This window comes from Akebia trifoliata, chromosome 5, assembly GCF_017979445.1.
Source record: "Akebia trifoliata isolate Shusen 1 chromosome 5, ASM1797944v1, whole genome shotgun sequence".
In the NCBI taxonomy this organism is placed as follows: Eukaryota; Viridiplantae; Streptophyta; class Magnoliopsida; order Ranunculales; family Lardizabalaceae; genus Akebia; species Akebia trifoliata.
Window position 1 is genome coordinate 10,092,815 of NC_141379.1, and position 12,094 is coordinate 10,104,908.

Below are 12,094 nucleotides of genomic sequence, written 5' to 3' on the forward strand. Positions count from 1 at the left end.
AATGATTTTCATCAAGATATGAGTGAGATCTAGATGAAAGCAGCTATGGTTCTGACACACTTCCATGTTAGTAATGCCCTCGACGATGTATATTTTAATGTTACTTCAGTATTATCCAAAAATTAACAATACCCCCAACTTTATATATTTTAGCTTTACCCCTTTTAATCCCAAATATAGTAAGGGTGAATTCTAGTCTATATAATAAAATACAACGGTGAGGTCCATTTGTGGGAAATAAATATCCCATTTAATTATAATGACCCAACTTTATTGCTTTCCTCCTACCCCTTTCAACTTTATTTTCTTTAATTACCTCCCCCCACCACCCCTTTCCTTTTTCAATAATACCACTCTAACTTTATTTTTTTTCTTTTTTACCCCCCTTCAGTTCCACAGATTTTTTTTTAATAATATCTGTCTAATTTTATTATTTTTCAATTGACTTAGGTAAAGTTCTATTGACTTGAATTAGAGAACCATTGGGTTATCAATGGATTGAGTTTGGATCGGATTAGTACTATGTTCCTATAAAAAAAATTATCAAGTCCAAACTTGATGGGATCTATTAATTTAAACTTTGGATCTAACTTTGATTGTGATCATGCTTATAAGTTAGTTACTGTGATGTAGATGATGAACTTTGTGTGTGCATCTAATTCTCTCTCTCTCTTTCTTCTTTTTTGATACTTGGATTTGAAATAATTAATTGTATGATATCAGATCCCATTCAAAAAATCAATATATTTTTAGTCGATCCTAATTCGATTTGATAAAGTATATGTAGAATATAATATAAATGTAAATTAAATTAAATATATAATATAAATATGGGTCTTGCTAAGGGCACACGTTAAAGTGCAATAAATACAATTTGGAAATTGAAATTTTCTTTTACGAAAACACCCTAATTTTTTTTTTTATTATCAGAAGGTCTTGTTAACGTATGCCCTTAGGGTACATGATTCCAATTTTCAAATTATATTTATTGCACTTTACCCTATAAATATACCCACTAGGAGTTAGCTGAGATGGTAAGATATGATTGGATTTGCTTTTGCTCCTTAGGTAGTGACTTCAAGTCTCTAAATGCCCCCTACATGTAAAGTGGCTACTTATCTGCTGTAACACGTCACATGGTGGGATGGTGAGTGCGGCCGGTAGACTAGCTCACCTAACCCTAATAGATTAGGACATGGTTGATCCAAAAACTGATCTAATAAATTTTCAAATTGGGTCTTCATTTCAACCCAAATCCTAATCGGATCTGGAATTATCAAATTGAGATAGATCGGATTTTGCATCTGATCCGATCCATTGACCGCCAATACCCTATATAAATGTTCTAATACCCTTTTCTCTTCAAATTTAAAACAATTTTCTATATAAACCTCGTGGCCGCAACTCTGTTCTTCTGTCAGCAACAATTCAAAATTTTCATTTTCCCGGCAAAACCCTAGACATGGAAGACGAACCCATCGAAGACGAAATCGCCCTTCGCAGCAATGAATCTAGAGGTAAAAATTCGAGATCTGTTAATTTCGCTCTTTTAATCTTCAATTTATAGATTCAAAGACGGAATAAAATCCTTCGTTTTCACCTCCAATTTGGTTTAAATGAGTCCGTCATTCTAAGTTTTGGGTTTAAACATGTTTCAATTTCAATTTAAGGGCTGGACTAAATCTCTTGCAATTAATTTCGAGATCTAAAATTCGATCTTTTTGTATGTGAAGATTATCCCATTCGACGCATGGGATCTGTCGTCGCTACGGTCAGTGGTTACCATGGAGCACAGCGGTTTAAGCTCATCAAGCTGATCAATCATACCGGTGCTAATTATGTAGGAGCAATGACAAAATCTACGACCCATTTGGTGAGTTTCAAACATAGCAACCTATTATTTGATTTGGGGGGGGGGGGGGGGGGTGGTTCAGTTTAGTTAATTCGGATAAATCCAGGAAAATTTTGGGAACTGTACAAACGATATTTTTTGTGTTTCTTCCCAAATAGACATAGTCTTAAATCTCCCTAAAACCCTATCTTGTTCTTGGGATTTGAAGGTTGAAAGGGAATTTTTTTACCCTATTTGATATTAATCAGCAACTTGTCAATCAATTCATTAATTTGCCGGTTTAATTGACTTGCCCCTTATTGGATGAATTTTCCAAAAATTTGGAAAAGTTCGACAATTTTGTGACAATGGTTTCAACGACCATTGAGTAGATTGTGTGGGTTTATTTGATTTAATTTTAGCTTTCTTCAGCTGTAGATACTCTAGGGTGACTGATTATGTTGTGTTTTAAATTAGGTATGTTGGCGATTTGAGGGAAGAAAGTATGATTTGGCTAAGAACTTTGGAACAACAATAATTAGTCATCGTTGGTTTGAGGATTGTGTGAGGAAGGGGAAACGTCTTCCAGAGAATTGCTATATGATGCATAGGTATTGTAAATTCTATTAATTTAACTGTTTTAGAGCAACTCCAATGGGGATACCTGTCTCCATACCCATTTATGGTAACCATATGCTTATGGATAGTTCCTTTGGATATTCATGGGGTATGCACTCCAACTGTGCTACCCAAAAATCGTTATCCATAAATATTAAAATTTTTTTTTTAATTCCACAAAATTTTCAAACTGTCTGAAATTATAATATTTTTCAGCCAACTGTCTGAAACTTTTACCCTCCAAAAAATGGAGAAGCCATGTGGAGCTCCCCATTTTGTGTGGTGGAATGGGTTGTGCGTTGGAGACCCCTATTTTGGATTTCATCACCCAAAATGGCAGTTGAGAGGGGATGGGTAGTGGGATAGGTAGTGCATTGGAGTTGCTCCTAAAGGAGGAAAATTTCAATCAAATTGTGTGGATCAGTTCACTCCATTACATTGTTTTTAAGTATAAATGAACATACATTATTTAAAGCATAAATGAACATACATGAACAAAACCAATTCTATAATGCAATAAAGTAGTGTGGCTCAGTTCACTCCATTACATTGTTTTAAGTATAAATGAACATACATGAAAAAAACCAATTCCATAATGCAATAAAGTAGTGTGAAAGAAAAGAGGTGCATCTTTATTTTTATGTTTGTTTACTAAATTGTTTTTCCAATAATTTCCTATACTTGTATTTATTTTTCTATTTTTTTTCCTGAAGATTTTTTTCCAATTAGTTATCAGTACTGTGCACTTCAAGGTAATTGTCATAGCCGATTGATTTATGAGTTATGAAAATACTATGAATCGTTAGATTACATTAAATGTGACGTAGCGGAAGCATGTGAATCAATAGATTCAAAAGAAATTGAGAGTTTGTGTTCAATGGAACATACAAAATCAATTTGAATCAATAGATTCAATTGATAAACAAGCAATAGCTTGGAAGAAAATAAAGCGTAAAGCTAAAAAATAATTAAGAGAGAAAAGATAATTAAATTGATATGTTTCAAATTAATGTATTGAAGTTCATTTTTGAAACTCTTTATATAGATAACTTCAACATAACAACTTAGAAACCTTCTAAAACACTCATAAGTAACTTCTTAAACCTATTTATAATATAATAGCAATTATCTAATCCTATTATAACTCAATTTGGACACTTCTAATTATTGCCTAAAAAATAAAAATGAATTTAGAACAAAATAAAAATCTAAAAATAAATTTAAGACTAAACAACTAGAACTAGACAAAATAGAAACTTCCTTAAGTTGAAATGGAAACTAACTAAATAACTTCTAAAAAACTTAAAAGTAAAATAACCTAAAGACATGACTAAAATCAAAATTGGGTCGAGTATGGACCCAACCTGGTCAACCCGAACCAGGCTGGTCAAATCGAGTTGACCAGGTTTGACTGAATCAACTCGTTCAAATTTTTTTGGTCTTCCTCATGTAGATGTCCTACATCGAAATGGTACCAATGTGAAGATCCATTGTTTTTCTATGTTTTATTGCATTGTTCTTTGTGGAAATAATAACGCTAATGTTTTCTCCTATAAACCTATGATTTATTCCATCCGACTTTGATTTTTAACAGTATATATTTTTTAGAGAAATTTCCCAAAACATGATCAACTTTGGACTAAATTCCCATTCTGGTTCGCTGTTCATTTTAATTCTCAAAACATGAAGAACGAGATTGCAGAGTGATGATCTCGCTGATAAAAGGTAGCGAGATCGCTGATATGTATTTGAATCTTCAATCTCTTGATGGTTATAAAAGTAACGAGTTCGCAGGTCGCTACTTTTTAGTGAGATTCACTTTATAAACCAATGAGATTGTCACTTTTCAAATGAATATCAGTGATGTCGCTACCTTGTATCAGCGAGATCGTCACTTTGAAATATTTGTGTTCCCGCTCTTCATGTTTTGGGAACAGTAAGATAGAATCCGAATTTTGTCATATATTCAGTGCACGAAATGGTAATTTACCCTATTTTTTATTCTCTGTTGGGACAATCATCCAAAATTTAATTCCATGAAATTTGTGTTTGCCTTGACTATATTTGCTTCAATATAAATTAGGAAACTACACAGATCTTTATATGGGATTTTCATCTATGAGTTCTAGTCTTTTTGTCTCATCATTGCAACAAAACTTATGTTGTGTCTTGACTAGTAGCTAAATCTATCTTAATTTACTTATTTTCTAGTGTTTTCACTGTTTGCAGTGGGCAAGAAGTAGGACCCTTGTCATGGGAAATGCCGGTTGCTTGTAAGAATGACAATCTCTTGATTGCAAAGAAAGGTAATGTGCTCTCTGATCGGTCCAATGCATGCAATCACAGCACAGCACTAGAGATTGATAAAAGAAATACGCGATCTGGTTCTCGTTTGCATAATGAGGTATTACTAAAAATCTGGTTGAATACGTGGTGAGGTATTATGCTAGAGAATTTTATACGATTTCCAATTTTCTGATGTCTTTTGCAGAGTTTAAACTTTCACTTGAAGTTTTTACATGTTTTCGTATCAAGCTTCTTCAAGTCAGGATTAGTACCTTAGACTTATTTGTATTCCTACCCTTTACTGTGCATAATATTTAGAATATTTTATGTAGTGTTAGTTTGATCTTTTTATTTACATGAAGGTTATTATGATTTTTATAGAGAAATTATGTCAACTGATATATAAAAAGAAAACCTACTTAGAAAGATCCTAATTGACCTAATTGATTGTCTATCAGGTGACATAAATGTCTTGAGTGTATTCTACCTATACAGTTTGAATTTATGTCAAATAGATTTGGGCACATTTGCTGGTGATGGGCGCAGGTATGAGGTGCTTGATGATGCCTTTAAGAAGCTTGAAGTGTCAACATGTCTGTATACATGTGTAGATGTCGCATTCTTGAATCCTACACCATGTGGAAAGTAATACCACATGTAGGCCCTAATTGGACTATTGAATGAACCCATAAACTGATAAATGGACCGATGATTGATGCCATGTGTCACAATGAGGTATGCATGACAATGTGTATACTAGGTTGGATGGATTACGTGATATGTTTTATGCACTAAAGTTCAATATTGTGGGTTGGACCCAATCGACACATGTGACAAAGTGGAAAGTGTGATTTAGTGGTTGGGAAGGGTACTTGCTATGTATATCCTGCAATGCTGGGGGACATCTTCTGTTACCAACAAAAGTATCCATGTGGGTCACTCATAGGGAAGTAGCTAAAGGCATGTTGAGCTAGAGTGACACACTCACATGTCACGAAGTCCCAATGCATGTCATTGCCAATGGGGTTAGCCATAATGGGCCCAGGGCATTATCATCTTTTCACGTGGCTATAATTTCTACAAATAGGGCTCCATGAGTCATAAAGAAGGGACACTTCTTTGAGAATGGAGTTTTGTTGAAGACCTCTCTGAGGTTAACATTTTTATTTCCCTCGAAATCTCTCCATCTTCCTTTAAATTACTTTTGTTCTCTGTTTCTCCATCAACTTGTTTTAGGTGAAAATGGGAGCTGCCTGAACAAGTAAGCTCACACATGCATAACCTTATCCACCCCTTACACTGTGTTTTATAATACAACATTTAATCTATATTTAAAATAAAAATAGGGATTTATATATGAAAAATGAAAGAAAATATTTTTATACACCATAACTTAATAAAAGTAGAATTCTCTTATCAAACCGTGCTTATGTTTAATGGGCTTAATATTTACTGTATGGAGAATGGATTGCCAACCCTTTTTCAAAGTCATATTCTGTAGAATGACTAGGATGTGTCGGTGTGTATGTCAATCGGTATAACATGAAAAAATCCTAGAAGTTCCATGTTTTTGTTACATAGTTGGAAATGGTTTTCTTAGCTGTTTATCTCTTTAGTCTTCATTTCAAAAATGCAAATGCAGTAACCACTTTTGATGACATAGTAGAGATGCAAAACTAGGAAATGGCCAACAAGCAAATCCACATCTGCAAGAAAACCATCAGATTTTCACTGGTTTATGTATTAATCTGGAACCATTAGTTTGTGGGTGAGTTTGACCCCCCTTAAACCACTAAAAAAAGACCTGATCAAAACTTTAGATTTTTATATCTGTAGGGGGTTTGAACATTTCCATTATGAGAGTCTTTTCTTGTGTAAATATCTGTTCAGTTATTTCCTAAATATCCATGCTTGTTTCTGCATTCTTAAAAGTTTTGGAGGCTTCAGTGCTTGCTGTTTTTTTCTTTGTGATGTACATTATCTTGATTATGCCTTTGGCTTGATTTTTCCCTTTTAATCATTGTATTCCATATTTTCTTGTTCTTTGTTTTTTGGTAAAATAAGTTCAATTCATTTTTTTTTCTATTAAAAATATTGAATTGCATGTGTGGTTGCTATTGAATTGTTTTTTCTGTAAACAGCATGAAGAATCTAGTTCCCATTCCTCGATGCGTGTCACGAGACACAAAAGGAATGTCTGTAGTACTTCAGGAAGCATGGCCACAGTAGAAGTAGAACCTACTCGCAAGGGTAGACGACTTGTGAAAAAGAATGTTTGCAGAGACATCATGGAGTCTGCTGTATTGGATTCCAAGAAAGAATTCTCCCCCACTGGAACCTGTAACGGACTTAACAACATCCCTGCTGCATCGAATGACTCAAATATTTTGAGAAATGAGAATGCATTAACTTCATTGGATTATGAGCAAGAACGTTCTCCAATGGAAACTTGTAACGTACCTGATAACATCACTTCTGCATCTAATGATTTGAGGGATTTGAGAAATGAGAATACACTAAAACCCCTCGGAACAGCTTTGGAGGATGGTTTCCGTAGTGGAGAAATTGGGAATGAAGAACCGGAAGGCATTGAAGCCATCATGGAGTTGAATAACATGTCTGCTTCTAATGGCTCAAATATGTTGACTGAGGATGCACTTCTTGCCCAAGGAAGGACCTCACAAAATATGTTTTCTAATTTTGAGGAGAATATGAATGAGGAGCTGAAAAATGTTGGCGGATTCAGAGAAGAAACCAGATTGCCTACTTCAACAGGATTATCATGTGTTATATGTTGGACAGATTTTAGTTTGACAAGGGGGGTTTTACCATGTGGACATCGATTCTGTTATTCATGCATTCAAGACTGGTCTGATCATATGGTACGCATTCTCATCTTTCCGCCATTTTTTTACTAAGTTGCTTTTTGTTTTGCATGTTCAGCTTTCATATAAATATTAACTAGAGAGTGGCATGCGCAAACACACGTATCAAAAGGGCTAATTTGTAATTTAAAATATCGATTAAAGGGTTTTTGAACATTACATGGTAAAAAAGGGTACTTTTGTAATTTTTAAAATTAAGCAACTTGATTACGGTTATAGGTTGCAATTTTCTTGTTTTTTTTTACCAAAATTACCATGATTATATTAAATTTAAATATAAATTGAGGGCATTTATGGCCACTCATATTTTTGTATCAACCACTTCTACTCTGCCTTCTCTCATTATAATAGTAAAGATAATGCATACATTTTATGTTTTATCGTCTGGGCCTCATATTCCCCTGGAGTGACTTTTGGTTTTGGATTTTGTCACTTATTTTCTTTAACACATTTAGATGCTTTGTGACTTTCCAGGAAATGGACAATTATAATACTGACCTTCAAACATGAGCTAATCGCCCTACAATATAGAAATTGGCAATATGTCAGGAATGATGAAAATTCCTTGATATTAAACATGTTTCAAAATGCTGCTCTTGGGAAGATTCATTTTCCCATTGTTCTACGATATAAAATCTGTGTTAGAGTTCTTGGCTGCATATACTATTTCCTTGTATTTCTTACCATTCTATATTATTTTTGATAGGCCTAATCAATTTAATTGCTGTTGTAGGTAAATCAATTAGCATAAACTCATAATGAAATGTGATTTACAAAAGTATGAATAACAAAAGCTCTTACACTAGTCAAATAACGGGCCAAAAAAAGTTGGAATAGATCCTATTAATAGCTCTTATCCATAGTCAAACTTCTCAAACAAAACTCTCAAATTAGACTGAAAGACACTCAAAACTCAAGGCACCATTCAACTTCCCTATTATAGATATTTTAAACTTATAAAGAAAACTTGAAAAACAAGATGACTAATCCTAAGTCACTTATGAAAAATAGAAAACGAAAACACTTTAATTGGCACTTCAAGGAAGTGACTATTACTTATCCTAAACTCTCCTAATTAGTTCTAGAAATTCCCTACTAACCAACATTAAATTTTGAATTGTTTAAGAACCAAAAAACATTAAGAAACAAAAAACATAAAATTTTGAATGCCACCCCATATATCTATTAAGACACAAAAATAGGAACCTAATAATCACAGAATGTCAGCCTTTGAAGGGAGAAGATACAGTGTAGCAACGACACACTAAACCTTGATATACTTTGCCGTACTAATCCCCACGTTATTTTATGTTGAATAACATGTCCAGTGCCAACCTTTACCGATTTTCTCTGACATTTCTATTGTAGTTTGCCACACTTTTTTGGTAAGCTTTTATAACTTGGTGATGGCTATGTAGGCTTCAAGAAGAAAGGTTTCAACATGCCCTTTGTGCAAAGCTAGTTTTGCGAGCATCACAAAGGTTGACAGTTCTGCTGATTCTGATCAAAAGATATACTCACAGTCTATTCCACATGCCTTACCAGCAACAGACATTTTTGTTCTTCCTGATTGGGAGTCTTCCCGTTTTAGTGACCGGGTAAGGACTTATTTATTTCTTTTAGGTCAGGTTCAAGGGCCATATACAAAACAAATCATTGTGCCATTTATTTTTTCAAAATATGAGTTACAAGTTTCAGAATGAGCTGATTTTTTGTGAGGATGATCTCTATGGTCAGGAGATCATCCTCATCAAAAATCAGCCCATTCCGAAACTTTTAACCCCATCAAAAGTGGTTTACAAAAATAGGACGGTCCACGATTCTTCAACTTGTAAACTGGGGTTAGAAGTTTCGGAATGGGCTGATTTTTGGTAAGGATGCCCTTCTCACCATAGAGATCATCCTCACAAATAATCAGCCCATTCCAAAACTTCCAACCCATATATTGAAAAATGTCTGGCACAATGTTTGGTTTTGTATATAGCCCTTGAATGCCCCCCATTTATTTTTTGCCTAACTGATTTAAGATCGTTTGTTGTACAAATAGGTTTAGCTTTTTCATGTGAATGCGGATATGTGATAGTTTTCATAGCTAATTATTTTTTTTGCATTTGTGATTGACCAGTCCTCAGCAGAATCTGTTTGTTGTGCATGTCGCTCTCGGGAAACTGAGGATCTACTTATTAGCTGTCATCTCTGCCAGAGTCGATGCATCCATTCCTACTGCTTAGACCCTCCTTTGGTACCATGGACATGCATTCACTGCAGGGATCTACGATCGCTGTATCATCGCTTCCGCTAGTTCATGAATACTTCAAATTCGATTTATTGGGTTCCTAATGTAAGTGTTCAACATGCGACATGAAACTCCTGCTTCCTTTCTTGCCATTAAAATAATGGCTCTTGAGAAAATGGCTTGGATTTCTTGTTAGATGTACTCGGGCTATTGATCATCTGCACTGAAGATGCTTTCTTTTTGTATTCAGATGAGTGATTTCTACATATCGTGAGATAAGAAGACGTATATGCACTCAGTGGAATTTTAATTTGATTTGAATACCTTTGGGGAGGGTTTGTTATTCCTTCTCCACGAGGGTTGATAATAGATATATGAGTTTTTTTTGTTGAGATTTGAGAATGAACCAAAATAAAATGTTGTATATCAAATATACATTTACTTTCAATTATTTTCATTTTCCATGAGCTTCCTCTCTTCTCTTCGTTCTATGTTTTTGTTTTAATCTTTTATCTTCCATCTTCCTCCATTTATTGCCTTCGCTTGTAGAGAAAGCTTTATGCTTTGATTTTGGAGAGCTTCACACTCAAAGCAACCAAAAGGGCTGTTGTCCACATAGAACAATTTCTTTTTCTTCTGCTAAAAATGCAAGTTGCATTAAAGAGTTGGGGATAAAATGGGTTGGACTCGGGTTGAATCTAGATCCATTCACATTCAGATCCAGATTTTTATGGTTTGATTGGAATCTTATTTGGATCCTACATGCTAAAATCATATCCCAAATCATGTTATTTTCAGTGAAATTACATCTGACCTACTTTGAATTGTTTGACTTGGGCCCCGTTTGGTCTTAACGAATTGTTTAATGTTTTTTTTTTTTTCATTTCTCCCCCTATTTTTCTATTAGAACCCTTTTGTTTTATAAGAACCCTTGTTATAATAAAGTATTATAAAAGGATAATTTGAGTAATCTAAAATTATAATTTTCAAGCAATTTATTATTTGTACCTTGCTCTAATAAGATGAATTTGTATTCTAGCTTTGGTCAAGGGACATCAAACCATATACAACCTGTTCTTTCATCAGGATCTATTCAAGGGTCCAAATCTGTTAAATTCAAAATTTGGATCAAATCCGACCCATTTTATGCTCTCATTTAATATGAGAGCTTCTATTGCCACACCAACCTTTTTTAATACCACCCCAAGATATATGCTAATTCTTTGGTGATTTACATATGAATGAGGTGGCGTTAATAAAAGTTCACTGACTCATGGAAAAAATGCATGATCCCAACTGTTTAATCACTAAATCCAGCAGTTCAGATAAGAATAAATCCTAATTGTTGGAATTTGTGTTTCAACAATTAGGTTTGTGCCACATACCCAATTTACAACAATATAATGACATGTATTGGTCAAGACATAAACCTGGGATGCACATCATATTTTAGGATAATAATGGCCTAACATAAGCTACTGTATAAACTTGCATAACATTTTACATTTTAATAAAGGGTTGGTAATGGGTGAGGTTGGGTTGGAATTGGTTAAGCTTTATGCTTTGGGATCCATATGCGTTTGAACAATACGAGAAATAATTTATTTAAAATAAAAGGATCAATTCCAAAATGATTACAGTTATTATCATACATTATCAGACCATTATTAGATTTGTTGTATTACTAAAATATTATTGTAATTCTCGTATGTGACCAACAAGCCCTCAAAAGTTGGCTGACATGAAACTGATCGATTGACTCATGTACAAGTCTGTGATGGTATAACCTAGGCTCACAAGTTATTTTTGTTTTTCTCTACAAGCATCCTTATCTTCTTCTCCATTTTTCTCTTCAATGTAATCATCTTCTTCCTTCATCATCTTCCCTTACAGTATCTGAGGAAGTGATTATTAAAATGTTATTGTATCTCTTCTTCGCCATCCATCTCTTTCACACTTCAAATTTATCTTCCATTACAAGCATTTGAAGAAGGGATTATTGTAGATGCACGAAATGGCACTACACTTTCCTTCTCTTTAAGCTCGGGGGGACCTGCAAAACAGCCCACTCCGACGATCAAGTTAGCCAAATTGATCAGTGTAATGTGCTTAGAGAAGAAGAATTCGAACCTCTTTCACTCATAATCTTCTTCCTTATATAGGTGTTCGACTTGTTCGTTTTCTGTGCCACCCCTTGAGGTGACTTGGGGTAGTTAGCCTACTCCCTGACATGTCAGC

The 12,094-nt window shown here is 34.3% G+C and overlaps 1 protein-coding gene across 2 annotated transcripts; it reads left to right on the forward strand.

Annotated features, from left to right (window-relative positions):
• The first annotated feature begins 1,266 nt into the window (after positions 1-1,266).
• LOC147401445 (zinc finger (C3HC4-type RING finger) family protein / BRCT domain-containing protein) lies at positions 1,267-10,337 on the forward strand. 2 transcript variants are annotated; one of them, XM_086442768.1, is made up of 8 exons: positions 1,267-1,517; positions 1,734-1,873; positions 2,309-2,442; positions 4,679-4,853; positions 6,877-7,617; positions 9,039-9,218; positions 9,746-9,961; positions 10,107-10,337. In XM_086442768.1, exons 1-7 carry the CDS (start codon positions 1,463-1,465, stop codon positions 9,920-9,922), a joined length of 1,602 nt encoding a protein of 533 aa, XP_086298894.1. In that variant the 5' UTR covers positions 1,267-1,462; the 3' UTR covers positions 9,923-9,961; positions 10,107-10,337. The 2 variants fall into 2 exon arrangements, with proteins under 2 accessions (XP_086298894.1, XP_086298892.1); XM_086442766.1 differs by having other exon boundaries at positions 1,269-1,517; positions 9,746-10,336.
• The last annotated feature ends 1,757 nt before the right edge of the window (positions 10,338-12,094 follow it).